A 22,802-nucleotide genomic window follows, 5' to 3' on the forward strand; every position below is an offset into this window, starting at 1 on the left:
CTCAAGAATCACTAATTAGAAAACGCTCTACAGGCTTACTTACCTCCAGCCTGGTGGAAACATTTTCTTAATAGAGATTTCTTCATCTCAGATGACTCTAGCTTGTGTCAAGTTGACATAAAACTAGTCGCTGCACTTTATTTTTTTTTTTTAACACTTCATTCCATTAAATAGAGAAACGCTCCAGTGAACCAACAGGGAAGTATGGTTTTATAAACATAGAATTGCTAAGGCAAGAGAATTGCTGTAAATTCAAGGGCAGCCTAGGTTACAAAACTAGGCCCTTATCTCAAAACAACAAAAAACAAACCAACAAAAACCAAGGGCTTTGGTTTTTATAGTTTCAATAAACTAATGTATATACTGTATGACTTTGTATATATAAATTGTAATTTCTCTGCATCTCTCTTATGTCTGTTCTATGAAGAGTGACCTCAAAAAAGGGTTACAAATCACAAAACACAAAGGAATTCATTTTCACTTACCTTTTTAATATCCCAAATGCTAGTTGAGCAGACTTCTGTACATTCTAACTAATCATTATATATATTCATTCTAATCATTACATACATTCTAACTCCACTGGTAGTTCTGCTCAAAAATTTCAAGTATTACCAATCACATGATTGGTTATTAGATTTTGTGCTTTCTCATCAAATAGTGTACAGTTGCATGGCTACTATTTCAAATGTGTACATCACATACCTGGGAGTGACTTTTGAGACTGATGATATAAGTTCAAGGGCAGTTTATGTGATTAAGTTGACAGTAACAATCATTCATGCCTCAAAGACAATAAATAATTTCTTTGAAATTGTGTGTCAGGAGAGGCTGCAATGAAATTCCTAGCTCTAAAACATGAACTTTTAAGTGATAGCTATCCTGATTTTAATTGGCACAGTAATGCCCTATTATTTTTCCAGTCTTTCTTGAGTTTAAAGTCTAAGCATAGCTGGCTTCAAACTGTCTCTGGGCAGCAGCTCTTATGCAGACTGTGTATGACAAGTGGAACAACAAACAAAAGTTGAGGTTTTATTGCTTTAAAACACCACAAATCTAAAGACACATCTCAGTTGCCACATGGACAGCAATGGACTGCTCTTGCATTAATCCCCATTCTGTGGTAAAGCATCATAGAAAAGGGAAAAAATTGAAAGAATGGATGGGCCATTGTTGACGTTGCTTGTTTCCAGAATCAGCGTGCTTCACAAAGCCCTGATTGACACATGATGTGGGACCCCAACAGGATGTGAAGATAGTAGACTAAATCAGAGTAGTATCAGTCATGATAATGAGGCCAGTGTACCTTTACTAATAAGAAAAAGTGTCACACTATAGCAGAATAACTCTGGTGACTGTGACACAAGCTATAATTTTAGAAGTTGAACTTGATATCATTTTTTCAAACAGATTTCGCATCACCAGCTTCATCCAAAACAGTATTTAGCTTACGCATCAGTCTGTCTAGCTGTAGAGCCCTCTGCTGGAGGCATGAAGCATAGAGCATGTTTTTTTTTTTATACCTAAGAGTTTGACATTTAGAGAAATGCGATATGATAACTCTGAGATGGATAAGTTATTTTCTTGACAAAGCTTTTCATATGCATATTAATCTCCATAAGCTAGCTATAATTTGTTTCAGTAATTAATTTGTTTGGTTGAAAATGATCATCAAAATACCTATATATCATTTGATCAAAGGAAACCAATCAACTAATGAATTGGTAACACCTGCAATGCGAAAAGATCATTATTGGAAAGTATATTTTAAAATACAAGCGATCAGGAGTCTTGTACATTTGTTTTCTCTTTACCTACGCAGTAACTTGTTTGTTCATATTCTATCGTACTTCATGGAGGATATTATAAAGCATAAACATGAAGAGATCACTGCTTGTAAAAAAAAAAAAAAAAAAAAAAGATCCTTTCAATAAATTTTAAATTGTTTCCTGTCCTTTGCACCCTAAAAAAAAGTATATGTGCTAGCAGGTGAGGTGTGGCTGTTTGTAGCTTATCTCAGAAGCTGGACCCTTTGCTGTTATATGGTTGCAGAGTCAGCCTCCAGGAGTGTAAACAGCTTGACAGGGGAGCCGGAATGAATAGCGTGCTATTGTTTTCAGCAGCAAAACAAGATTAAATTGCACCGCCAGTTGAAAATCTCAGGGGCAGAATGTTCAGTAAATCCTGGAAATATGTATCCCATTTCACTGGCATGAAACAATCCCTTCCTTGTGAAGGAATTTCTGTCCAGCAATTCAGAGCGATTTGGGATTAATTTGGAGAGCTGAAGAGCTATGGTGTAAAATTGCACCTGGACAGCAATATCTAGCACACAATTTACCAAGGAAGTGCTTTTTGAAAACTGACAAAACCTCAGAAAAACAGAACTGAGGTCTCCATTAGCGAGCCGCTGAGTCTTCCCTACTGCCTTGGGAGTATTAGGCTTGTTTTTTTTTTTTTTTTTTTTTTTTTCTGACCCCTCCCTGAAATGAGGTAGGAAACACTATCACCCCTTCCTTACCATCTCCCCAGTGATTCAAAACTATAAGACTGACAACAGTGAAAAACCTGAGCAGTTAGGCTCCACTTTAACTGCACAGTGAGAGTCTCATCTGCTCTATCGGTCAGAATCCTTTCCTATCCATTAGACAACGTAGAGACACCTGGGTAAAGAAGTCGATGAAGATTGATGAGACCATGCTGAGGCCTGAGAGGTGCATTAACTCATGAGCACTTTTGTGGAACTGGAGAGAAACAGCTGCTGTTCATCCTTGTGCTCTTATCTGTCTTGTTGGACAGCAGGATCCTGCACATTGTTGGAGCCTATAGTTTAATCAATGACTTATAGACATGAGTCAGTCATTCACCCAGTGACCTAAGGGACTTTAGCTAGCAAAGTGAATCCAGGAGTGGCACCCACTTCTTGTGTTAATGTAACACATTCGCCATGGTCTTATAACATTTAAACAATAAAACATTAGTGCCACACCTATAGGAGAATACTGTCATCCTAAGATGCTGCTTTAACAAATGTCAGAGACTAGATAGCTTATAATAGACATTTACAGGCACCCTTCTGCAGGCCAGGATGTTCAAGACCAAGATACCAGCAGTACGGGGAAGTGAGGGTCTATTTCCTGGTATCTTCTTACTGTATTCTAATATGGTAGGAAGGGCAAGGGGTTTTACTCTATTACTTTTCATAAGAAGGTCTGATACCTCCTGTCATAATCAGGATTACTATTGCTGTGACGAAACGTCACGAAGTAAGTTCAGGAAGAAGAGGTTTGTTTTGCTTATATGTTCATGGCACTATTCATTATAGAAGGACTTCAGGGCAAGAACTCAAACAGGGCAGGAACCTGGAACCATGAGCTGATTCAGAGGCTGTGGGAAAAAACAATGATGCTTGTTAGCTTCCTCTGGATGGATTGTTCATTCTGCTTTCTTATAGAACTTAAGACCACCAGCCCAGGGACAGCACCACCCACAATGGGCAAGCTATCCCATATATATCACTAAGTAAGAAATTGCCTATAGGTTTGCCTATAGCCTCAGCTATAGCTATAGACCTCAGCTATAGCTCCCGTCCCTCAGATGACTCTAGCTTGTATTAAATCGACATAAAAGCCAGCCAGATCAACTCTTAGGGAAACTGTTCCTTATTTTACCATCTTAGAACCAGTCAGAATTTCTTTATATGCATGGGAGGGGGAAGTACAAATCCTAGCCATAGAAAAAACCAGACCAATAAAATATGGGCAATTCTCTAGACTGCAAAGAGATAAAACTATGAAATCAATGCAAGAGATTTGTGGAAAATCTGAACTGGGATGGCAATGGACAGTGTTAGAAAGCAGTTGGGTGAAGTAAGGAACTAGACAAGTAACTGGTGATGCTGTGGCGTGAGGGTGTACTCCAACCAGTAGAGAATAACATGGAGACGGTGAATAGCTAATGGTGTATAAAGCTATTTCAGGGAGCTCTCTCAACATGCCAGCCAGAAGCTCAGAGCTACAGTAATGCCATTAGATGGCAGATGTATTCACAATGAACAAAGAGAACTATTGAAGTTGTTCCTTAGAAATATAGAAAACCAGTAGACTGTACCAAAATCATAATGGTTAAAATTTCCTAAGCTAGACAAATAAATAAATAAATAAAAATGCCCCACTCCATAGATTCTATTTAAGAATGAGAGGAAGAGGTCATTACTAGACAAATCTCATCATCATTTTTAATGATGACAGGTATACTCCTGTACATTCTTCAAGATTCCCACCAAGTACAAGTGAGAACGATTATTACTCAGTAATATTCTTCAATTATATAATTTTTTCCTGAGGATGTTTATGGCACGGCAACTCCTCAGCCTAGAAACCCAACCTCAGCTGCACTTTCCAGACTATCCTCACATTTCTGGAGAATACCCTGCTTCACTCTTGGTCCTTACCTGCACATCTGCCATTGGCTTGATAGGCCACCAATAACACAGAAAAAGTGTTGCCAGTGCTGCGTTCAGTCTATGGTGTTTAGGGTGTTACATTCCCTGGGTAGCTATAGCCACCATTAGGCATTAGTAAGTTCATACTAAAGGCTTCCCAGTAACAGAACAGTAATTAACATCAGAGAAATTTACTCATGGCTATAAGAAATATGGTCTTTCATACCCTAACTGCCCTGAAGAATGATTTTTTTTAGCTTCCCTCTTTAGCTCACAGGGTAATGTCTGGCAGGCGGTCCTTGTGTGCTCCTGTACCCTGAAAACATTCCTGTAGCTTCCATAGACATTGTGTGCCCCTATATCTTGAATATATTCCTGTAGCTTCTATAGACATCATTGTGTGCCCCTGTACCCTGAATATATTCCTCTACCTTCTATAGACATATCTTAGTTTCCAGGGGAGAGGAGGTACAGTTCAAGTTTTTAAGGACTTCACAAGTCTCATAAATACTTCTATTCTCAAATAGCTTTCTTCTTTTGGATGCCTGGGGTGACTGGGACCTCTGTCCCTATGTGCTACCCTTCCCTTGTCAAGCTCACATCTTTACCCAGGATTCTTCTTGCTTTCAAACAGGTTGAGCAATATCATAATGTCATTTTCCATGGCCCAGAAGGAAGCTTACAAGACTACATAGCAAATCAGCTTGCCCTCTGCATGAAGGTATTGAGTATTTCCATACTATTATTATTTTTTGTTTATTTGGTTTTTTTTGAAAACTGGGAAGACTATAGAACTAATATCCCTGTTTTGTTATCACAGCACAGACAGATGGCTGCAGGATTCCCCTGCGAAATAGTGAGAGCCGAGGTGGATTCAGGTTTCTCCAAGGAACAGCTAGTAGACGTGTTCATCAGTAATGGTAAGACTCTTTCAAGCATCTGTCTTGTGATAACTCACAGGCATGTTCTTCACTGAAGCCATTCCAAGGAAATAACCTTCATAATTAGTCTACTTTTTAGTTGTTCAGTGGCTGTGGATTGAAAATTGGGAGTCCAAGTAAACACTTGCAAAAAAACTATTTCTGTCTATGCTACTGTATTAGTTGGCCATCCTGAATTTTCTCCTTTATTTTCATAAACTGCTCATTATTTTGAGCGTACTATGTAACTCTCAGCAGGGATACAGCAAGAGAAGAGGTAATGCAAGCAGCTCCCCTTAGTAGGGCTGCGTATCACATTTGTCATTGCCTGCAATTGGTGTTGCATGTTGATAACAATGAAATAATCCAAGATTCAGTTCAGTTTACTCATTCACACATTTCCTGTAAAGATGTCCTTGGTATTTTCATACCTGGAGTAAACTTTTGTCTCCAACTGGCCATTAGTGTACCCTTGATTAGCATTCTGGTAAATACAGTGCATGTACCACTTAACTCACTCGATCTCTATAGCAGCCTTCTGCAAGTAGCCAATGTTGTATCTCTTCCCAGGAATAGGGTAGCAGAACCACATGTAAACATTTCTTGAGATAAATTATTTGTGAGGTCATTCACAGCTTGACAACCCAAGTTTCACTACAGGTGACACTGAAATAACCCGGAATGGCACAGTTGTGACACAATGCTGAAACAGGTCAACTTTAGTTCCAAGAGGGTCTAGCTACAGACCTGTCTGGGGGGAAAAGTAAGATTCAAAGAGGATGAGTTTAAACCTTCTAAATTTTAATAGAGAGGGCTATGCCTTGTCTTTGGACTGGGAGGAATAGGGTTACCCTGTAGCCTAGGGCTCAACTATAGACCAAGCTTAGGATGACAAAAATCATCTGCAGATTCTAAGTCATGAAATAAAGTTAAAAATGAGTTTAGAGAGCTGAACATTCTTTAAGCCTTGAAGTACACTTTGGAAGTAGGAAAATCTCTTACAATCTTAATGTCTGCCTGTCTCACAGGCTAGTCTTTGACCAGAAACCAGGAAATAGATACAGAACACTATTTTCTTTCATGCTATTTCAATAGTAGCTAACATTTATTAACTTTAACTCTGGCGTGCCCTATTTTAAAGCCTATCTTTGTAACTAGCAGCTTTCAGACAGACCATTCAGTGTTCCTGGTTGGTGATCTTGAAAGCACTTGAGATGATGTTGTGTGTTCTACCATCAATGCCATAGTAAGAACATAGACTAGGACTCAGACCCAAGGAATCTGGTTGGAGCTTGGCCTTCCTCAATCCCAACTATAGATTTTGAAAGATCCGCTGTGCTAATTGCCATTTCTTCTTCAATTATTTAACAATAGTCTCCTACAGCTGTTCAGCTTTCAGGACAATGTCTAATCAAGGTTAACAATGTAAGTCAGGGTAGATAGTCAAGTATAGACTGAGCCTTGCTGTTACCATAGCTAGGAAAGCTGGAAAGCACTGAGTTAAGGCATGAAGGATTCAAGGGGGACCAGCCCAGCACTGCAGAATTGGTACTTGGCATCTTCCTACAAAGAACTCTCACAATCTGGAAACTTGGAGAGAGGCACACCATGTCTTAAATCTCAGCTGCCACAGGGGCAGTTCTCTACCCTTTTCAGGACCTTTCCACTAGGAAACATCCATAGAGTTTATTTCTGTCTCTCCTCACCTCACCTAACTATAGAGTTAGCAGTAGGAGAGCTCTTGGGACTTTAGCTTTGAACTCCATGTTACATCATGAACTCTTTGAAAGCTACTTCTGTGGCCTATACTTTTATTTGCTTGAGTGACTGAGTGAATGACCTTTTGCAGGCGGTAACCCTAGAAAGAAAAAAAGGGAGAAAAGAAAGATATATATTTTTTCCTGTTCAGGAAAGGCGATAGAAATATAAGCAGATGGGACAGGAAATGATAAGCCATAAGACTTGGGAAAATGAAGTGTTTGGAGGTTTTGTTTTGTTTATTGTAGCACTTCAGATCCATCTCAGCACCTTGTACTTCAAGGTAAGAGCTATGCCATGAGCCCCAAGGTGAAGATTTTGAGCAACATACTCCATTAATTAGTAAATTAATAAGGAGAAAGATCCATCTTCACCTTAAATTCAGAGAAAAAGAATAGGAAAGGTTGCATCATCTCTGAATACAAAAGGATATTCTGTGTTTATCTTAGTATTTTAAAGGATCAATACTTCCCTTCAGTTTTTAGTAGCAAAACCAAGACCAAAATGATGAGGTTTGTTTACTGCACCCCTGTCTACAGTAAACTGAGCATTTTAGGGTCCATTGTTTGATTTCCTCTCCCTGCCTCTAAGTTTTGCCAAATCTGCTTCCTCCACCACTCCTCCTCTTCTTTCTCCTCTTCTTTCTCCTCATTCTTTCCCTCCTCACCTTCCTCTTCCTCCTGCTCTCCAGCTTCGTCCTCCTTGCCCCATCATTTCTTGCTCAAGTGGCTTTGAGTCCTCGTCAGCCCTTCTTATTTTCCCCTCTCTTGCTTCTTCAGCAAGTCCTCCTCAGTGATTATTCTAGCAGACAAAAGCTCTCATAAGTGTTCCCTGATATTATACTCCAAAGGCTCCAGAATAAAAGTTAAAGTTCTTAGACTGTTACATCAAGAACATTGTGGTCTAGCTTGTCGTTTGTGCCTACTTCTCTGGATGCCTCAACCCTCCACCATTCTCATCCTTTCAGTGGGATCCACTGCTGCTAAGTCATGACTGGGAAAGAAGGTGGTGTGGAATAGGTGTGGATACCATAGCAAGGCATGGCCAGGGAGCCCCAGGAAGAGGTCATGGGTCTGTGGGTATCTGTGCTTTCTCCATGCAGAAAGAGCTAGCTAGAAATGATCCTTTGAAGATGAAATGCCTCAGGGAAGGGAAGGCACATCCTTGCAGCTGAAAGGGCCCCCTAGCTTGTTGTCCTGTAGCTTTTAGACAAATTAGGTATAACATTTGTCTGCCAACAGCACTATTGCTCCCCCCCCCCTTTTTTTTTTTAAAGAAGAGGAAATGACCAGATGGCATTGTAGAGAAACACACAGATCTGGGATGTTCTGTGTGCTAATGGGTCTTAACCTTATTTTCTTCAAAGGGGAGACATGAGCCTTTGGTTAGACCAGCACCAGACTGTTGAATTTTATCTTCCACCAAGCATCATAGCACATATTTGTTCTCGTCTGCATGTCTGAGGGGTACAATGTGAAAGGGACCACAAAGAATGCATTAAAGAACGAAACAGCCCAAGAAGCAAGAGGAGCAGAAGCTGAACAAATTTAGCTTTAAGAAGCCAGCCCTTACATGGAAAGTAAAATGCAAAGGAGCCAGTGAAGAGTAAGAACAGGGATGCCAGGAAGAATGAGGGAGCTTGCAGAGGACCACAAATCACTTTGTGTCCATGTAGTTCAAGATGACATTTTCCTCTCATTTTCACCCTGTCACATGACTTTGTTGTTTGGCTGGGAGGGCATGAATACATATTGCAGTTGACTCAGGTTCTTTCGCCATACAAGGTATGAAGCTGGGTCATCGAGACAGATGGCAGTTTAAATTACATGTGATACAAAGTCGGGGGAGGGGGGGAGAACAATTTAAACACTAGGTCAATATTTTCAAATATAACGCTTTGAGTCCCTTGGATGGTCTTTATGTATTAAAGTGTAAAAGAAATGGGATTACCGTCGTGATGGTAGATAAATATGCTAATTACAGCCTCCCATAGATGGGCTGACCTCATTGGGCCCTGTGTTACTGGAGGCCATCCCTGCACTGGTCACTTTGTGACACTCAGAGATTGGCCCCTGCAGTGACTAGAGTAGGCAGTGTATGAAAGGGGTTATTTCCAGTCCCCAAAAGGGGTGGTTATAAACAGTTGTGCAAGGATACTAGGTTCAGACCAAGGAGCCCTGCTGTTGAATCAGCCCTGTAGGATTTTAACTGAAGGCTATACAGAACTGAGATTTAGCTGTGAACCTCGGTATCCAGTTAGCATTGCCAGTCTCTGCAGGAGAGAAACCGGCCAGCGCACTCAACGTGTGGAAGAAAACAGAACAGTTTCAGAAGTGACCTTGGAAGTAGCATAGAGCCAAGGGGGCTCAAAGGGCTGTGTTTCCTGATACATGACAAAAGAACTCCCCAGGCAGAAATGAAATGGAATGAGTGGCATTCATTCATGCCTCCAGAAATCCACCAGGAAGGAAAAAAAACCTTAATTCTCAAAATTTGGTAATGAGTTCTCACTTCTGCGATTCTTCAACATTTAGATATGAAACTATGTCGAATAACCTGAGGAGATACGTGCCGTTTCTCGTGGAAACTAAAACTCACCTTTACACACGTGGGGCTGAGGAAAGTGTCCCAGAGAAAAGAAAGAGGGAGATACTGAGACATTGAGGCTGTGAGGCCAGTGTTAAAGACACGTTTTACCGGAGATATCCTCCCTACTTGACCCTTGATTGGTGCTTCATGGCAGATAACAGACACCGAAGGTCAGTAGTCAGGAACAGCAACACCCACCACTCCCTTTCCTTCTAGGCACAAATTCTGAGTGTCTGCTCTAAATTAGGTGAGCAATGCAATCTTTCCTAGTGGATCAAGAAAGTGAACGCATCTTTCCCACCCATCCCCCTGCAGTCTCGCACATCTACAAGTTCAGTTAATTTTACAGCCAGGGTGATGCTTCCTCTTTATCCCCTCTTCATCTCTCTTCCACCACTATTGCCCCCCATTTCTGAAACATCAGACCTTCACCACATCCAGTCACCTTGGACATTATTGGTCACGTGCTCTCTACCTCCGTGAACTATGCAGCCTCTTCTTCAATGAGAAGTTGAAGGTTGTTTTTGGTGTTTCCTCTCGGCCCTGTCTCTAAAGATGGAATGCAGACTTACTATCTTGTCTCATCTACTTTATAGAAGTATGTCTTCTTGGTATATCTACTTGGTAGAGGCTCCCTCACCTCTTGCCTTCAGCACAGTTAGAGCTCCTGTTTCTTTTCTGATTATCTTCCCCCTGTAAATCTTACACTGAGACTTCGGAGGAGGAGTCCAATCCTCTGTATCTCCATCCTTAAACATTTCTTAATCCCTATCTGTAAACATTGCCACTGATGGCCAGCAGTGGGGATGAACTCCCTGACATCTCTTCTACATCTCATTTCTGTTATCGTTGTGCAGTGCAATAGATCTTAGCCTTAGTGGCACCTCCCTGTCATAGAGAACTTGTACAAAATGGCAGCACCCAGCACATCTCTATGAATCAGAATCACTGATAATGCAAGGGGTGGATCCCAGGTGATTTTACCATAGCACAGAGTGAAGCTGCTGCTGCTGCTGCTGCTGCTGCTGCTGCTGCTGCTGCTGCTGCTGCTGCTGTGGCTGCTGACCACAGAGGTGAGGTGGCTGCTTGAACCCATTGAATTAGTGTGGTGCCATGAGGTCTGAGTTCACCACCAAGGTACTTTCTCTTACAAGTCTTCCAAGGTTCATTCAATGCATCAGTGCTGTTGAGGACTAAGCTGTAACCAGCCCATAAAGTGCTATCTGTACCGTTTTTAAAAAGCAGATGGTCTTCTCTGTCCACCTGTTACCATGCCACGCCGCCCACTAGCCCTCATTTCAGCGTCTCCTCCTCCTCCTCTTTCTCCTCCTCTTTCTCCTCCTCTTCCTCCTCCTTCTCTTCTTCTTCCTTCTCTCCTTCTTCTTCTCCTTCTCCTTCTCCTCCTTCTCCTCCTCCTTCTTTCTTTTTCTTCTTTCCTCCCTCCCTCCCCTTACCCTTCCCACCTTTCCTCCTCCCTTCTCCTTCCCTTTTTCCTTCCCCTTTCTTCCCCTTCCCCAAGATACAACCAGCACTAGGCACAGCACCGTAGTAAGGAGATATCTGGATAAACATTTATTGAAATACAACTTAGGTTTCTTATAGATACATTCCAGCTGCTGTAGCAGTGTTGGAACCACTTGACATAGCCATACACCTAACCCAAATCAGAGAAAATATGGACTTTTTCAGACCTAAGTTATAGGAAAAGGAATGTAAGACATTAGATAGAGTTGTTTCTTACATCACTACATAGAAAAGGGTTGTTTACTATTTTAACCAATTGTAATTTTTTTTGGGGGGGGGGTGGATAAACCAAGCCACAATGTGCAAGCTCTAACAACTTTTTTTTTCTTATCATTTTTATGCCAACTAAGACAAAATTCTCTATGTATGAAAAAGAATCCCTCATGGTCACACGTTACATATTCTCTAAAAACAATTACCACCAAAACACCTTCTTCAAAAATAAAATCATGATGAAAAAATAAATTAAAAACAGGATTATTGATTATATATTCTTCTTTGAAACTCATACCTAACTAAACATCTCCCATCTATCTTTCTCTCCACAAGTTCATTGTAACCAGAAAGTAATAATTCTTTTGTCATTGATTTTCAAAGTTTAAGCAAGCCAAATATATGGTAGCAAGTTTTTCCCTATGCTTAGCTGATAGCAATTGGTATTTACCAAGAAACAGATAATCTATATGATGTTTTATTTTAGAAGTCTTGTTCAACAAAACTGGCTAATCAGCTAATCTCTATAGTTATAGTAGAATTATTTATTCTTTGTTTATAACTCTGCATGGTTTTTTGTTTTGTTTTGTTTTGATTTTTGGCACACCAAAACATGTGGCCACTTTCCTAGATCACAAGATCTGGGAACTCAGACCCAACCTAGAATAAAATGGTTTGCTGCTGCTATTGTTTGTTTGTTCTTTTGATCTTTAACTTGTCCCAAGCCTATTTCCTCCTCCAAGTACCATTATGTGCCTGCAACCCAGGAAAGCTCACTGCACACCTTTTCTATTCTGTTCTAAGTTCTAACTCTATTATATCTTTCTGGCAAACAACCTTAACCATCTCCTTAAGTTTTCTGTCAACTACACTAGCTTTCTAAAACTATGTAAATCAATTCAGAAATCCTGTAAAAATCATTCATTCATCTAAACAATATAATTTTATGAAAGTCCATCTTCATATTGATCTGCAAAAGAAAACAATGCCCAATAGAGTGTGCTGTCTACCAAAAAACAATCACACTAGACTACAGGCAATGAGGGTCTCTCCATCGCAGTCACACCATGCAAGATATATGAGGAATATAGCAGTGAAAAATATGAGATGGCATTAGGCAATGTAATTGCAGTAGGCATTTATAATTCTTACTCTTCTATAATATATACATATGTGTATTTATTTATTTATTTATTTAAGAAAGGGTCTCTCTATGTAGGCCTGGGTTGCTTCAAACTCTTCCTGGACGTGTATTTCTCCGACAATGCTTGAATCCAGAGAAGCATAGGCTGTTGTCATTGTTACCAGACAGCTGTATAGAAGATCACATGAGAAAATAGTGTGACGCCCACCCCTGGCCAAGGAAATGGAGAAATGGCTCTTTTTTGTAGCCTAGTTTTTAAAGCTGTTTAGCTGAAGAGGTTCTCTTGCATTGTTCAAGGATTCTTCTGAGATTGAAAACCTACGGTATCTGTAATAGTGAGAAGAAAACACAGAAGTTTCACTCATGAGGATCCATGACAAGTAGAGTGATCCACACAGACTTTAAATCCATTGTTCCTTGTTGAGGGTTAATTTGACTATGGTGGAAACATCTGAAGCCTTCTAAGAAGTTCAATGCATTAATTTATTATTTTTACATTGGAATTGCTTTTCTCATGTTTTAACTAAAACCGTAATGACATGTGAGTACCTGGTAGGCACCATGCACTGTGTTAAGGATGCTTTGTACATTGGCTTATTTGTTTCTGTTATGAAAAAAAAAAAAAACATTGGTTCACATCTTTTAGTTTGGATTGATATGCAGTCATTTCTGCCCATCCTGAGTGGGAGGAACCATAAGGATGGAGACGCTGGACTTGATTCCCTCCTCACTATTTCTGAATTCTTAATCGGATCACTTCTTAGGTCCAGGATGTGCTTACATCTCTAGAAGCCTTGCCTATTAATGCTATGAACATCTTATACATGTGTAATTTAAAGACCACCCAATACTTTTAACCTTTTATATTACAAAACATCCATAAAGTACCTCTTAAAGATCAAGGAATAATTTTTAACTAAATTAGCCATTTAGCCACTAAGCAAGCCATGAATTTTAGACTCTTCAGCTTTCAGAATGTACCTATGTGCCCTCTCGCTCGTAAAACCTTTATTCTATTTTTTGTGATAATAACTTCTTAGCAATTTATTGGAGAGTCAAAGGAATGAAGTCAGGTTCTCACATTCACCAGGCAAGCCTTGTACTGTGAAGCCCCACCTCTGGCTCTTAATGTGATTTTATGTTTTCATTACCTGTTTCTAAATCCACAGGTTAAATATTTAGTATTAATTTTTTTCACAATTTATGTAAGAGAAATAATATTTTAAATATTCCTTGGTGGCTTGTTTTGACAACTTCCTGTGTTCTCAGAGTTGACATTTCCAGTGTGACAATGGACTCCTTTTATTTTATTTGACTGACCTCTTGCTGCTGGAAGTTGGGTAGATTCTGCCCAGGATTTGCTACATGAGAGGGGTTGGCATGTTGCGCGCATCTTCAACTGTGTTGAGTAATACCACAGAAGTCCCTGGACCTGCCACTGTGAACCCCCAGCATTTTCAGAGCACGCTTACCACACAATATTTTTTATAAGTATTTTGTCTTCTTAGTTTTGCATGTATGCCGGTTTGTGTAGGTTTTGCAAAGTTATTAACCGCTAATGTTTTTGACCACAGCTTGTCTGATCCCAGTAAAACAGTTCCCTGTTAAGAAGAAAATAATCATCATCTTGGAAAATTTGGAAAAATCTTCATTGTCTGAGTTACTGGGGGACTTTCTGGCACCATTGGAAAATCGCAGCACTGAAAGCCCATGCACTTTCCAAAAAGGTAAGGGATGGAGAGAGCAGGCTAACCAGGCAGCCTGTGTGGTATCAGCACCAGTGGTTGGGGCCTATACTTTGTTTCTAGGTTCTTAGCTTCTTATTCAGGAATGGAACAAAAGCCCACATTGTCACAAAGTCAGAAGGAAACTTTATCCAAAGCCAATAGTATAGATTAAGAAGGATGCATTCTTAAGATTGATGGTGGACCACAGCAGTGCAGCTCAAAGGTTCTGATTAGTGTTTAAGGTGTTGTTGTTGTTGCTATTGTTATTTTGAATGAAGTTCAAAAGAAGTATGAGTTTGGTTTGCTAAGAGTGGTAGCATGGATAATTCTCTACTTTGATGAAAAGATTCTGATTCTATAAGCTTTCCCTCATTCTGTATGCCCCCTCCCACAATGCACCTGATTTTAAAACAGCTCTAGTTATGCACAAAAATAAGAGGGTAAATAAAGAATTCTCCCTAAAAGTTTGCCTAACACAGTTTTACCTTACTGTGCAAATACTCAGCACCAGTCTAGGCTGAATCTGGCGTTACTCATGGTGCTTGGGTTGTGTTTCAAGATGGGTTTGGATAGAAAAAGAGCCTTTCCAAGAGGGTTGTTACGGATATTAAGTTATTTCCAGTGTCTAAAACAGGTATACACCCAGCTCAATGCGGGGGGGGGGGGGGGGACCACACCTAGGTTACCAGGCACATAGTTCAGAGAGGGCTGCGTGTCTAGCCCAAGTGAAGAGGAGTCCCAAGTTGTTCATTTATTATCCTTGCCTGTCTTGATATCAGCCTAACCTTTCTGTCTTCAAAGGACATGTTATGTAATTCATGTTCTTGAATTTGCATTTGCACAAAACATAAATGGCCGAGGTTGAATCATGCCTGGTTGTTTTAGGAAACGGAACATCCGAATGCTATTATTTCCATGAGAACTGCTTTCTGGTGGGAACCATTGCCAAGGCCTGTCTCCAGGGCTCTGACCTGCTGGTGCAGCAACATTTCCGCTGGGTTCAGCTGCGCTGGGATTGCGAGCCCATTCAAGGACTGCTTCAGAGGTTCTTACGAAGGAAAGTAGTCAGCAAGGTAACACAAGCAGAAGCTGCAACTGGTCGAGGTGGGAGAGGGGTGGTCTTAGCTGGGTTTGATTTCCACTTCCTGTGTGGCTGAAGACTAGAATATTTTGTTACTATCCGGAGTCATACAGAACAAAGGATGTGGAACTCACAACAGCTTCTGCACCAGACAAAGAACAACAGCGTGGCTTTTAAAATTTCATTATCTGAGAATGCATGTAGAAGTTATAATAGTTTGGGGATAATACATGTACAAGAAAAAGTTAACTGGTTTTACTGATGTTATTGATAGTTCTTAAGAAACCTCATCAAGCTCCAAAAGTTATAGAAAGTTAGACTTAAAAATTAATCACTGAGCTTTAGCAAACACACTAATACCTTGGAGCCCTGAGGATATCACTTAACCACTAATGCCGTTTTAGTGGACAGCTTTTAGACTATGATGGTAAATGATTTAGTGAACTTCTTTTAAGAATAAAAATATTTATTTTATAGTCTCTCATATATGAGTATAGCCATGTTGATTAAATGTAAGATATTATTAATAGTCTGGGACTGGACTGATATCTGAGTGTTCTTCAGAGCAAGATTTGTTACCAAAGAACTCCATTTGGTTTTCGCACGTAATCCTGTACACTGGTAGCATCTAGGAGACAGTAGATACTGCCCATATGTTCATGGGTGTAGGGCCATCCATGTGTGCATGACAGCCTACCAATGGTAGTCATGTCTCCAAAGTAGAGTGACTTCTTCCCTTGGCAACCATTAAGGGCTACTGGCTCCTCTGCCAATGGTGGAGCCTTGGGACCTCTCCTCATTAATGCTGGGACTTAGACTGGCTAAATCTTGTGCAGGTTTCTTGCAGGTTGTCACCACCATCTTGCATCTACTTTAATACTATAATTTCTGAGTGAAGCAACAACATTATATGGGTTGTCTTTCTTAAAAAATATAAGCTTCATGACTATTTCTGACTTTCCAACAATTGGGAATTTTTCTAATAGTTCATAAGTTTCTGTCTTTTGGAGAAATCTCTATACCACCAAAAGGAAACTTGGTGTTATAAAGTATAATATTTAAAAGCTTCTATTAGATGGCAGAGTTAAATTTTCACTCTTAAAATTTTGAAAACAAATTCCTTTATACTTATCACATGCATTTTGGAAAATCAGCATATTAGCTGAGATCTCCCTTTTAAGGAAACTGTTTAAAAACTAAAGCATGGTCCAAGGCAGACATGCCACAGATCCAGACATGTTGTCATCACACACACACACACACACACACACACACACATACATGCACACATACATACATACATACATACATACATACATACATACAGAGAGAGAGAGAGAGAGAGAGAGAGAGAGAGAGAGAGAGATGTGAAAGTCATCATTTTTATCTTATTGGTTCAAATTGTTTTTAAATTTTGAACACCTGCTTTTTACCATGCCCTGAGGTTCTCTATATGCGTGGCAATAATGATTTCTTCCGGATATGGTGTTTCAGGATTTGGGCCAAGTTTATCTTTACCCTACACTTCCTACATGCTGTCCTGTTTTGTCTGGGTTTCATGCAGTCAGCATAGAAGAGTAGAATGTCTTTATGCCTTACATCTTACCATGGCTTCTGGCTTCTGCTTCTGCCTTTCTGTTGTTAGTTATGCAGACTTAGGATGCAGTTTGTACAGTTTTTAAAAGTCATCACCCTTTGGAAAATTAATAGCAGCCGTGCCATAGGCGATAAGTGGAAAGTGGTCATCAGAACCTCATGTGATGGGCAGCCTTGTAAATACAGGCCTGCACTGCCTGCTACCTAGGACAGGGATGCAGCAGGATCATGAGGCAAAGACCCAGCTTAAGCTAAAGAGTAAATTCATGGCTATTCAGAGGACTTAGTGAGACCTTGTATCAAAATAATAAAAAATACAAATATAAACGCCCAGGGCTAGAGTTCAGCTGCTGAGTACCTGGAGCACTTGGGTAGGAGACAAGAGGTCTGGATTTGATTTTCCAGGAAAACACATAAACACACACACACCCATGCACACAAGTAGAAATAAAATGAGCTCTACCAGCCATGTCTGAGATGCATCAGAAAGGTGTTTCCCACACATTCAGTAAAAATTTGCCACTACTGACCCAAGGGCTGTGGAGTGAAGGAAGCCCTCTCCATCCTCACAAAGCTCAGGTTCTTACAGAAAGCCCTGAACAAGTCACCACTCTTGCCAAATGATAGGACCATAGTAGATAATTTGTATTCAAGAGAGATTTTTAAATCTATCACTTTATATATTTTAAATACAAATATCAAGCAATATATTTTAACACATACTCAGTGCATGGGAGTCCTACCTACTCAGACGACTTCAGGCTGAGATGTCCAAATTCTGACTTTTTATGTATAAAGGTAGCAAGATATCACAGTTGCTTTAAAAGACATTTCCTAACATAATAATTAAATTTTCTTAAATCATAAGGCTTACAATCTCACAAACAAATCTTACTTAATACTCTTTTAACTCATAAAAACCTGAAAATTGAGATAAATCCTATGACTCGAATGCTTTCCCAATTCTTGTGCTCTTTATAGATAGTACAATTCTAGTTTAGCCATGCCACTGTGAGGTGGCAGCCAACATTGCAGCCAGAGAGCTTGGTGAGATTCAGTGATCTGGGCTCTGATAAAATCTTTACCCTCCCAGTAGGTTAAACTGGCCGGAGAGCAAGGTGCAGGGCTGCACCCGGCAGCAGCTCTCCAATGCTGGGTTTATATGGGCACACCACCACACCCACCTTTTTTACGTGGGTCTGGGATTGAACTGATGCCTTCAAGCTTGCATGCACTGCAAGTACTTTACTGCTGTTATCCAAGCCCCTCGACCATTTTGTTATTTGGGAATATCAGCAGTCATCCGTCGACTTTTCTGTTCCACCAAGAATATTATTTCTGCCTCTCCTAGCTAACAAGTGTCCTTTATAGACAGTGAGAGATTGGCTTAAACACTACTTTATTTCCTTCTTTTGAATAGCAATAGACAAAGCTTATATTTATACGTAAAGATGATCTGTCTGGATAGGATCCTAGGTTAATGAGCCTGGCCCAGATAATTTATTTAACAGATGGCACAATGTATCAGCAATCCCACCAGGGCGGTATTTAGAGTGCCTTGGTGTGTGGCTTGCTATCCTCCCAAATGCCTCCCAGCCCACAGAACTGATGGCTGACTCTCCATGCAGTAACTGTAAGACTGATTTCTCAGAAAGACCCCTGAAGGAAACACCAGCCTTTAATGTACTGTCAAACGATAATCACTGTTCCCACAACAACCATTTTGCACTTGAGACGTTCTCTATAAGCAACATCCAGACTTGGAGAGATAGGTAGGAGTAGAAATTTTGTTTCATAATGAGAATATAGCATGTAGTCCTGAAAAAGCACAGAAGGAATCCCTCTGCTTGCTAGCTGCCTTCCTGGCCCCTCCCATACAGCTAAGTCTGGTTTCTCCTTGCTTACTTATGGCTAAGCACAGCGGGTGCTGTTTGAGCAGAGGTCAGCAACAGTGCTAAACATTAGCAGCAAAAGTAGCTTAGTGATTATCAGTAACATTATAAAGTTTTTTGTGCAATATTTTTATATGTATGGAAGTTTTGCCTGCATGCATGCAGTGCCTGTGGAGGTCCAAAGACTGATTGCCCTGAGACTGGAATTACAGTTGTGAGTGGCTGTATGGGTTCTGGGAATCAAACTCGGGTCTTCTGTGAGAGCAGCCAGTGCCCTTAACCACTGAGCCGCCTCACTAGCTCAACAACACATTCTTACGTGCAATACCCTCCTTTTTATTTCCAGTAGATACTGTGTGTGAACACCACTTTTCCCCTATTAGAAGTAGATGTCTATAGTTTCTTGAAAGTTGATAAGAGTCAATCATGATCGAATGCACTGTTAAAAGTATTTCCTGTATATGAGATGGTGGCTATGCTAAGTGGTAATCATTTCACAGAGTAGCATATTCAAAACATCACACCACATCATAGGGAGGATTATTTTTCAACTATACCTTAACATAAAAAAGTAAATAAACCCTAGCCTTGGCATTACCCCTTCTAAGCTTTGTAACCTTGAGTAAGGCATCACCTCTTTGGGACTCACTCTTGTGAATATGTAAAATAGGGTCAAAATACCCAGGTGGGAGATCTTGGGGAACACTTGTAATGTTGACATGTGCACAGGTCAAGAGTGAACATGTTAGTTTCTCTAGGCACTAAGTTTGCTTTTTTCAGAATCTTCCTACATCTACCCAAGCAAAGGTAAAGTCAAGTTCAACTAGATTTGGGCTTTGTGGTTTATATTTGTAATTTGGGACTTTAAAACAAAACCAAAACATTGTTTTTCTAAGACAGAGTCCTGTTTTCCACTCATCTCTAGTTCAGAGGTCAGCTGCCAGCACCCTGTGATCCTGTATGTAAGATTGTGGACTGGGCTCTGTCTGTCTGGAGGCAGCTCAACTCCTGTCTGGCCCGCTTGGGTACACCGGAAGCACTTCTTGGACCAAAGTATTTCTTTTCTTGTCCAGTAGTCCCAGGACATGCCCAAGCAACAGTGAAGTAAGTGCCAATTTTTATTTACCTACTAAAAATAGAGTTACAGTATGCTTGTCAGCTTTAATTGTCAACTTGCCACAGCCTAGACTCATCTGAGAGGAAATCCTTGCCAGAAGAGTTGCCTAGAGTAAGTGGGCCTCTGGAAGATTACTTTCACTATGAATTCATACAGGAGTCCCGAGCCCACTATGGGTGTTACCATCCCTAGGCAGGCGGCCTTGAATTGTATAAGAAAACTAGCTAAGGGGGCTGGAGAGATAGCTCAGCAGTTAATATCCCTTTCTGTTCTTCCACACCTGAGTTTGATTCCCAGCACCCACAAGGCAGCTCACAATAATATGTAACTCTGGTTCTCACGGATCCAACAACTTCTGGCCTCCCTGGGCACCAAACGCACGTTACACAGATTATATATGTGAGCAGAACACCCACATGTATAAAAATAAAATAAGTCTTATGAAGAAAGGTAGCTAAGCACAAGCCAGTGGACAAGCAAGCATTTCTCTACATTTCTTGATTTCTCTACAGCTCCTCTTTCAGTTTTTTGGCCCTGACATCACTGATGTTGTGACCTGGAAGATGAAATAAACGCTTTCCTCCCCCTAAGTTGCTTTGGTCATGGTATTTATCACAGTATCCAGAGAAAAATAGGACACATGGTGAATTTAGTATGCTTGAGACTGTGACTGTTGACAAGACTAATTTTGCTACCTCTTATCATTGGCACAGAGTGCCAGTTCTGTCAAGAGTGGCCATGGCCTGTCAGTTATTTGTACTTCCTAAGTAATTGTGCTTTCGCTAAGATCACTAGCAGCTATTTTCTATGAATAAATGCCAATTCACAAACACACACCTTGCCTCAGGATTCTTAAGAGCCAATTTTCAGCCTTTCCCATGGGGAGTGTGTCTCTGCACAGGAACTGTGTAGCATGGAGAACTTGTCTTGTTAGCAGTCTGATGCTATGACAGCTTACTGTGGCTAGGTTATCGAGTGAGAGGCATGATGTTGTCACCCACAGCCAGCATCAAGACTGGGCTATATGTTTACATAGATTTCCCTCAGGTCCTCTGGGTGACACATTGTGACAGAGGTAATGCTGGGATTGTATTACAGCTCTGAACGTTCCCCTCCTCATCCTCCACCAAAGAGAAATGCTGGACTATCTGTCCATTCTTTTTCCTGGAAAGAAAACACTATGATCTCCTTTGTTCTGAAGTTTGCTCTGCAAGAGACATTATCTCTGTTTTTTCAAGTGTGGGGAGATAGTATAGACCAAAGGATGAGATGTGTAGAAATGCCTCAAATTGTCACCTTGCTTTTTTTTTCTCCAACCAAACCTGTCTTTATACACTCAGCACTCACCTGTAGGTAGCTATAATTTTGAATACTAGAATCTTGGGAGTTGAGGGTGTTGTGTAGGTGGGGTGTTTGCCTAACATATTCAAGGCCCAGAGTCCAGGAAGGGAATGCTTGCCTTGAGTGCCAGCGTTGTCTGTATACACTATTGTTTTATTCTTTTTCTTGAATTATCTGTAACTGAGCACTAATGGATGACTACAATAAATCAATGCTTTGATAACTTTCAGGAGTGCTTGTAATTGTACGGCAGTATCCGATAGCATTGAAAATGTTTCTATCCTCAGAGACATCATTTTGTTCCTATACCCTTGAATTATATTAGCTGGTTTTGGTTTTGTTCGTTTGGGCAAAATGAGTATCTAACTAGGTCTTCATACACACTAGGCAGGTTCTTGGATACTCTGAACTGTTAATGTGGCAAAAACACTGACAGTGTAATTAACACTAATTTAGCTTACAGCTAAAATAAAGAGGTATGCCTGAAGCCACAGCTGGATGGCCCAGTTCTCTGCAGGGCTGCGCCATGTGGGTTTACATGTGTAATGGGAAGTTCCTACTTTGAGGCAGACATTTAATTTGTCAGTGATTCATCTCCACTTACATGTTAAAATGCATAGGTATCAAACAAATGTAAAACATTTAGACACAGGTTTTATAGAAATACGGTTTTTGAATAGATGCCTTTTCATATGCCTTCAGTTCTGTCTCTTTATCACACACTCGTTCTTTCTGTAGATACTTACTATTGATTCCAGGATTAAGACAGGCTGAAACATTATTAGGATCATTTGAAATACTTTGTTCTTGAGACAAATTCAAACTGCTTTGGTATTGGATAATTTCATTTATTATACAACTAACCCTCAAAGGTACCCACCCAAGAGAAACATGCCAGGTAATTTTCTTCAAAGTTTTCAGGTCTGCTGCTTCTGTGAACGTGCATGCAGTTTGTAAGAGACTTGCCTCTTCTTCATCTTTTGCAAGGTGGATGTCTAAGCTGTGGAATGCCGTCATTGCTCCCAGAGTTCACGATGCAATATTGTCAAGAGCCTCCATGAACAAACAACCTTGTGCTGGGCAGACAGCTTCTAAAAGGCACCCTAGCCAAGGACAGCAGGCTGTGGTGAGGGCTGGTCTCAGCATTCTGCTTAATAAAGCTGTTCTGCATGGCTGTCCCCTTCCCAGGGCAGGTATGTAGGGCTGTGCATGAATGAACACATTTATATTCTCTCTGTCACTATTTGGAATTCGTTTCTATGAAGTATTCCTTTGTCTCCTTGTGACTAAAGAAATGAATGTACTGCTCATAGCATTGTACCAGAACTCTTTCTGTTTTTAATTACTGGCACTTATTTGAATTCTAGACCTCCAAGTACAGTTTGTGCTGGTCCAGCCAACTCCAGCTTGGTTACTGTTAAGAAAACCTATGAGTTAAGACTTGGTAATTTATTTC

The 22,802-nt window shown here is 40.4% G+C and overlaps 1 protein-coding gene across 5 annotated transcripts in view; it reads left to right on the plus strand.

Annotated features, from left to right (window-relative positions):
* Cttnbp2 (cortactin binding protein 2) overlaps window positions 1–22,802 on the plus strand; it is a 146,347-nt gene that overhangs the window by 110,130 nt on the left and 13,415 nt on the right. For 4 of the 5 annotated variants that reach the window (XM_034518964.2, XM_034518963.2, XM_076913668.1 and 1 more), the window contains 6 exons: window positions 5,079–5,165; window positions 5,265–5,364; window positions 14,167–14,319; window positions 15,205–15,392; window positions 19,814–19,992; window positions 22,334–22,539. In XM_034518964.2, coding sequence (XP_034374855.1) covers window positions 5,079–5,165; window positions 5,265–5,364; window positions 14,167–14,319; window positions 15,205–15,392; window positions 19,814–19,992; window positions 22,334–22,539 — 913 coding nt within the window. The remainder of the gene's footprint in view (window positions 1–5,078; window positions 5,166–5,264; window positions 5,365–14,166; window positions 14,320–15,204; window positions 15,393–19,813; window positions 19,993–22,333; window positions 22,540–22,802) is intronic. The other variant, XM_076913670.1, reaches the window with a different exon arrangement.

The sequence above is a fragment of the Arvicanthis niloticus genome, chromosome 15 (genome assembly GCF_011762505.2).
Source record: "Arvicanthis niloticus isolate mArvNil1 chromosome 15, mArvNil1.pat.X, whole genome shotgun sequence".
NCBI classification, from domain to species: Eukaryota; Metazoa; Chordata; class Mammalia; order Rodentia; family Muridae; genus Arvicanthis; species Arvicanthis niloticus.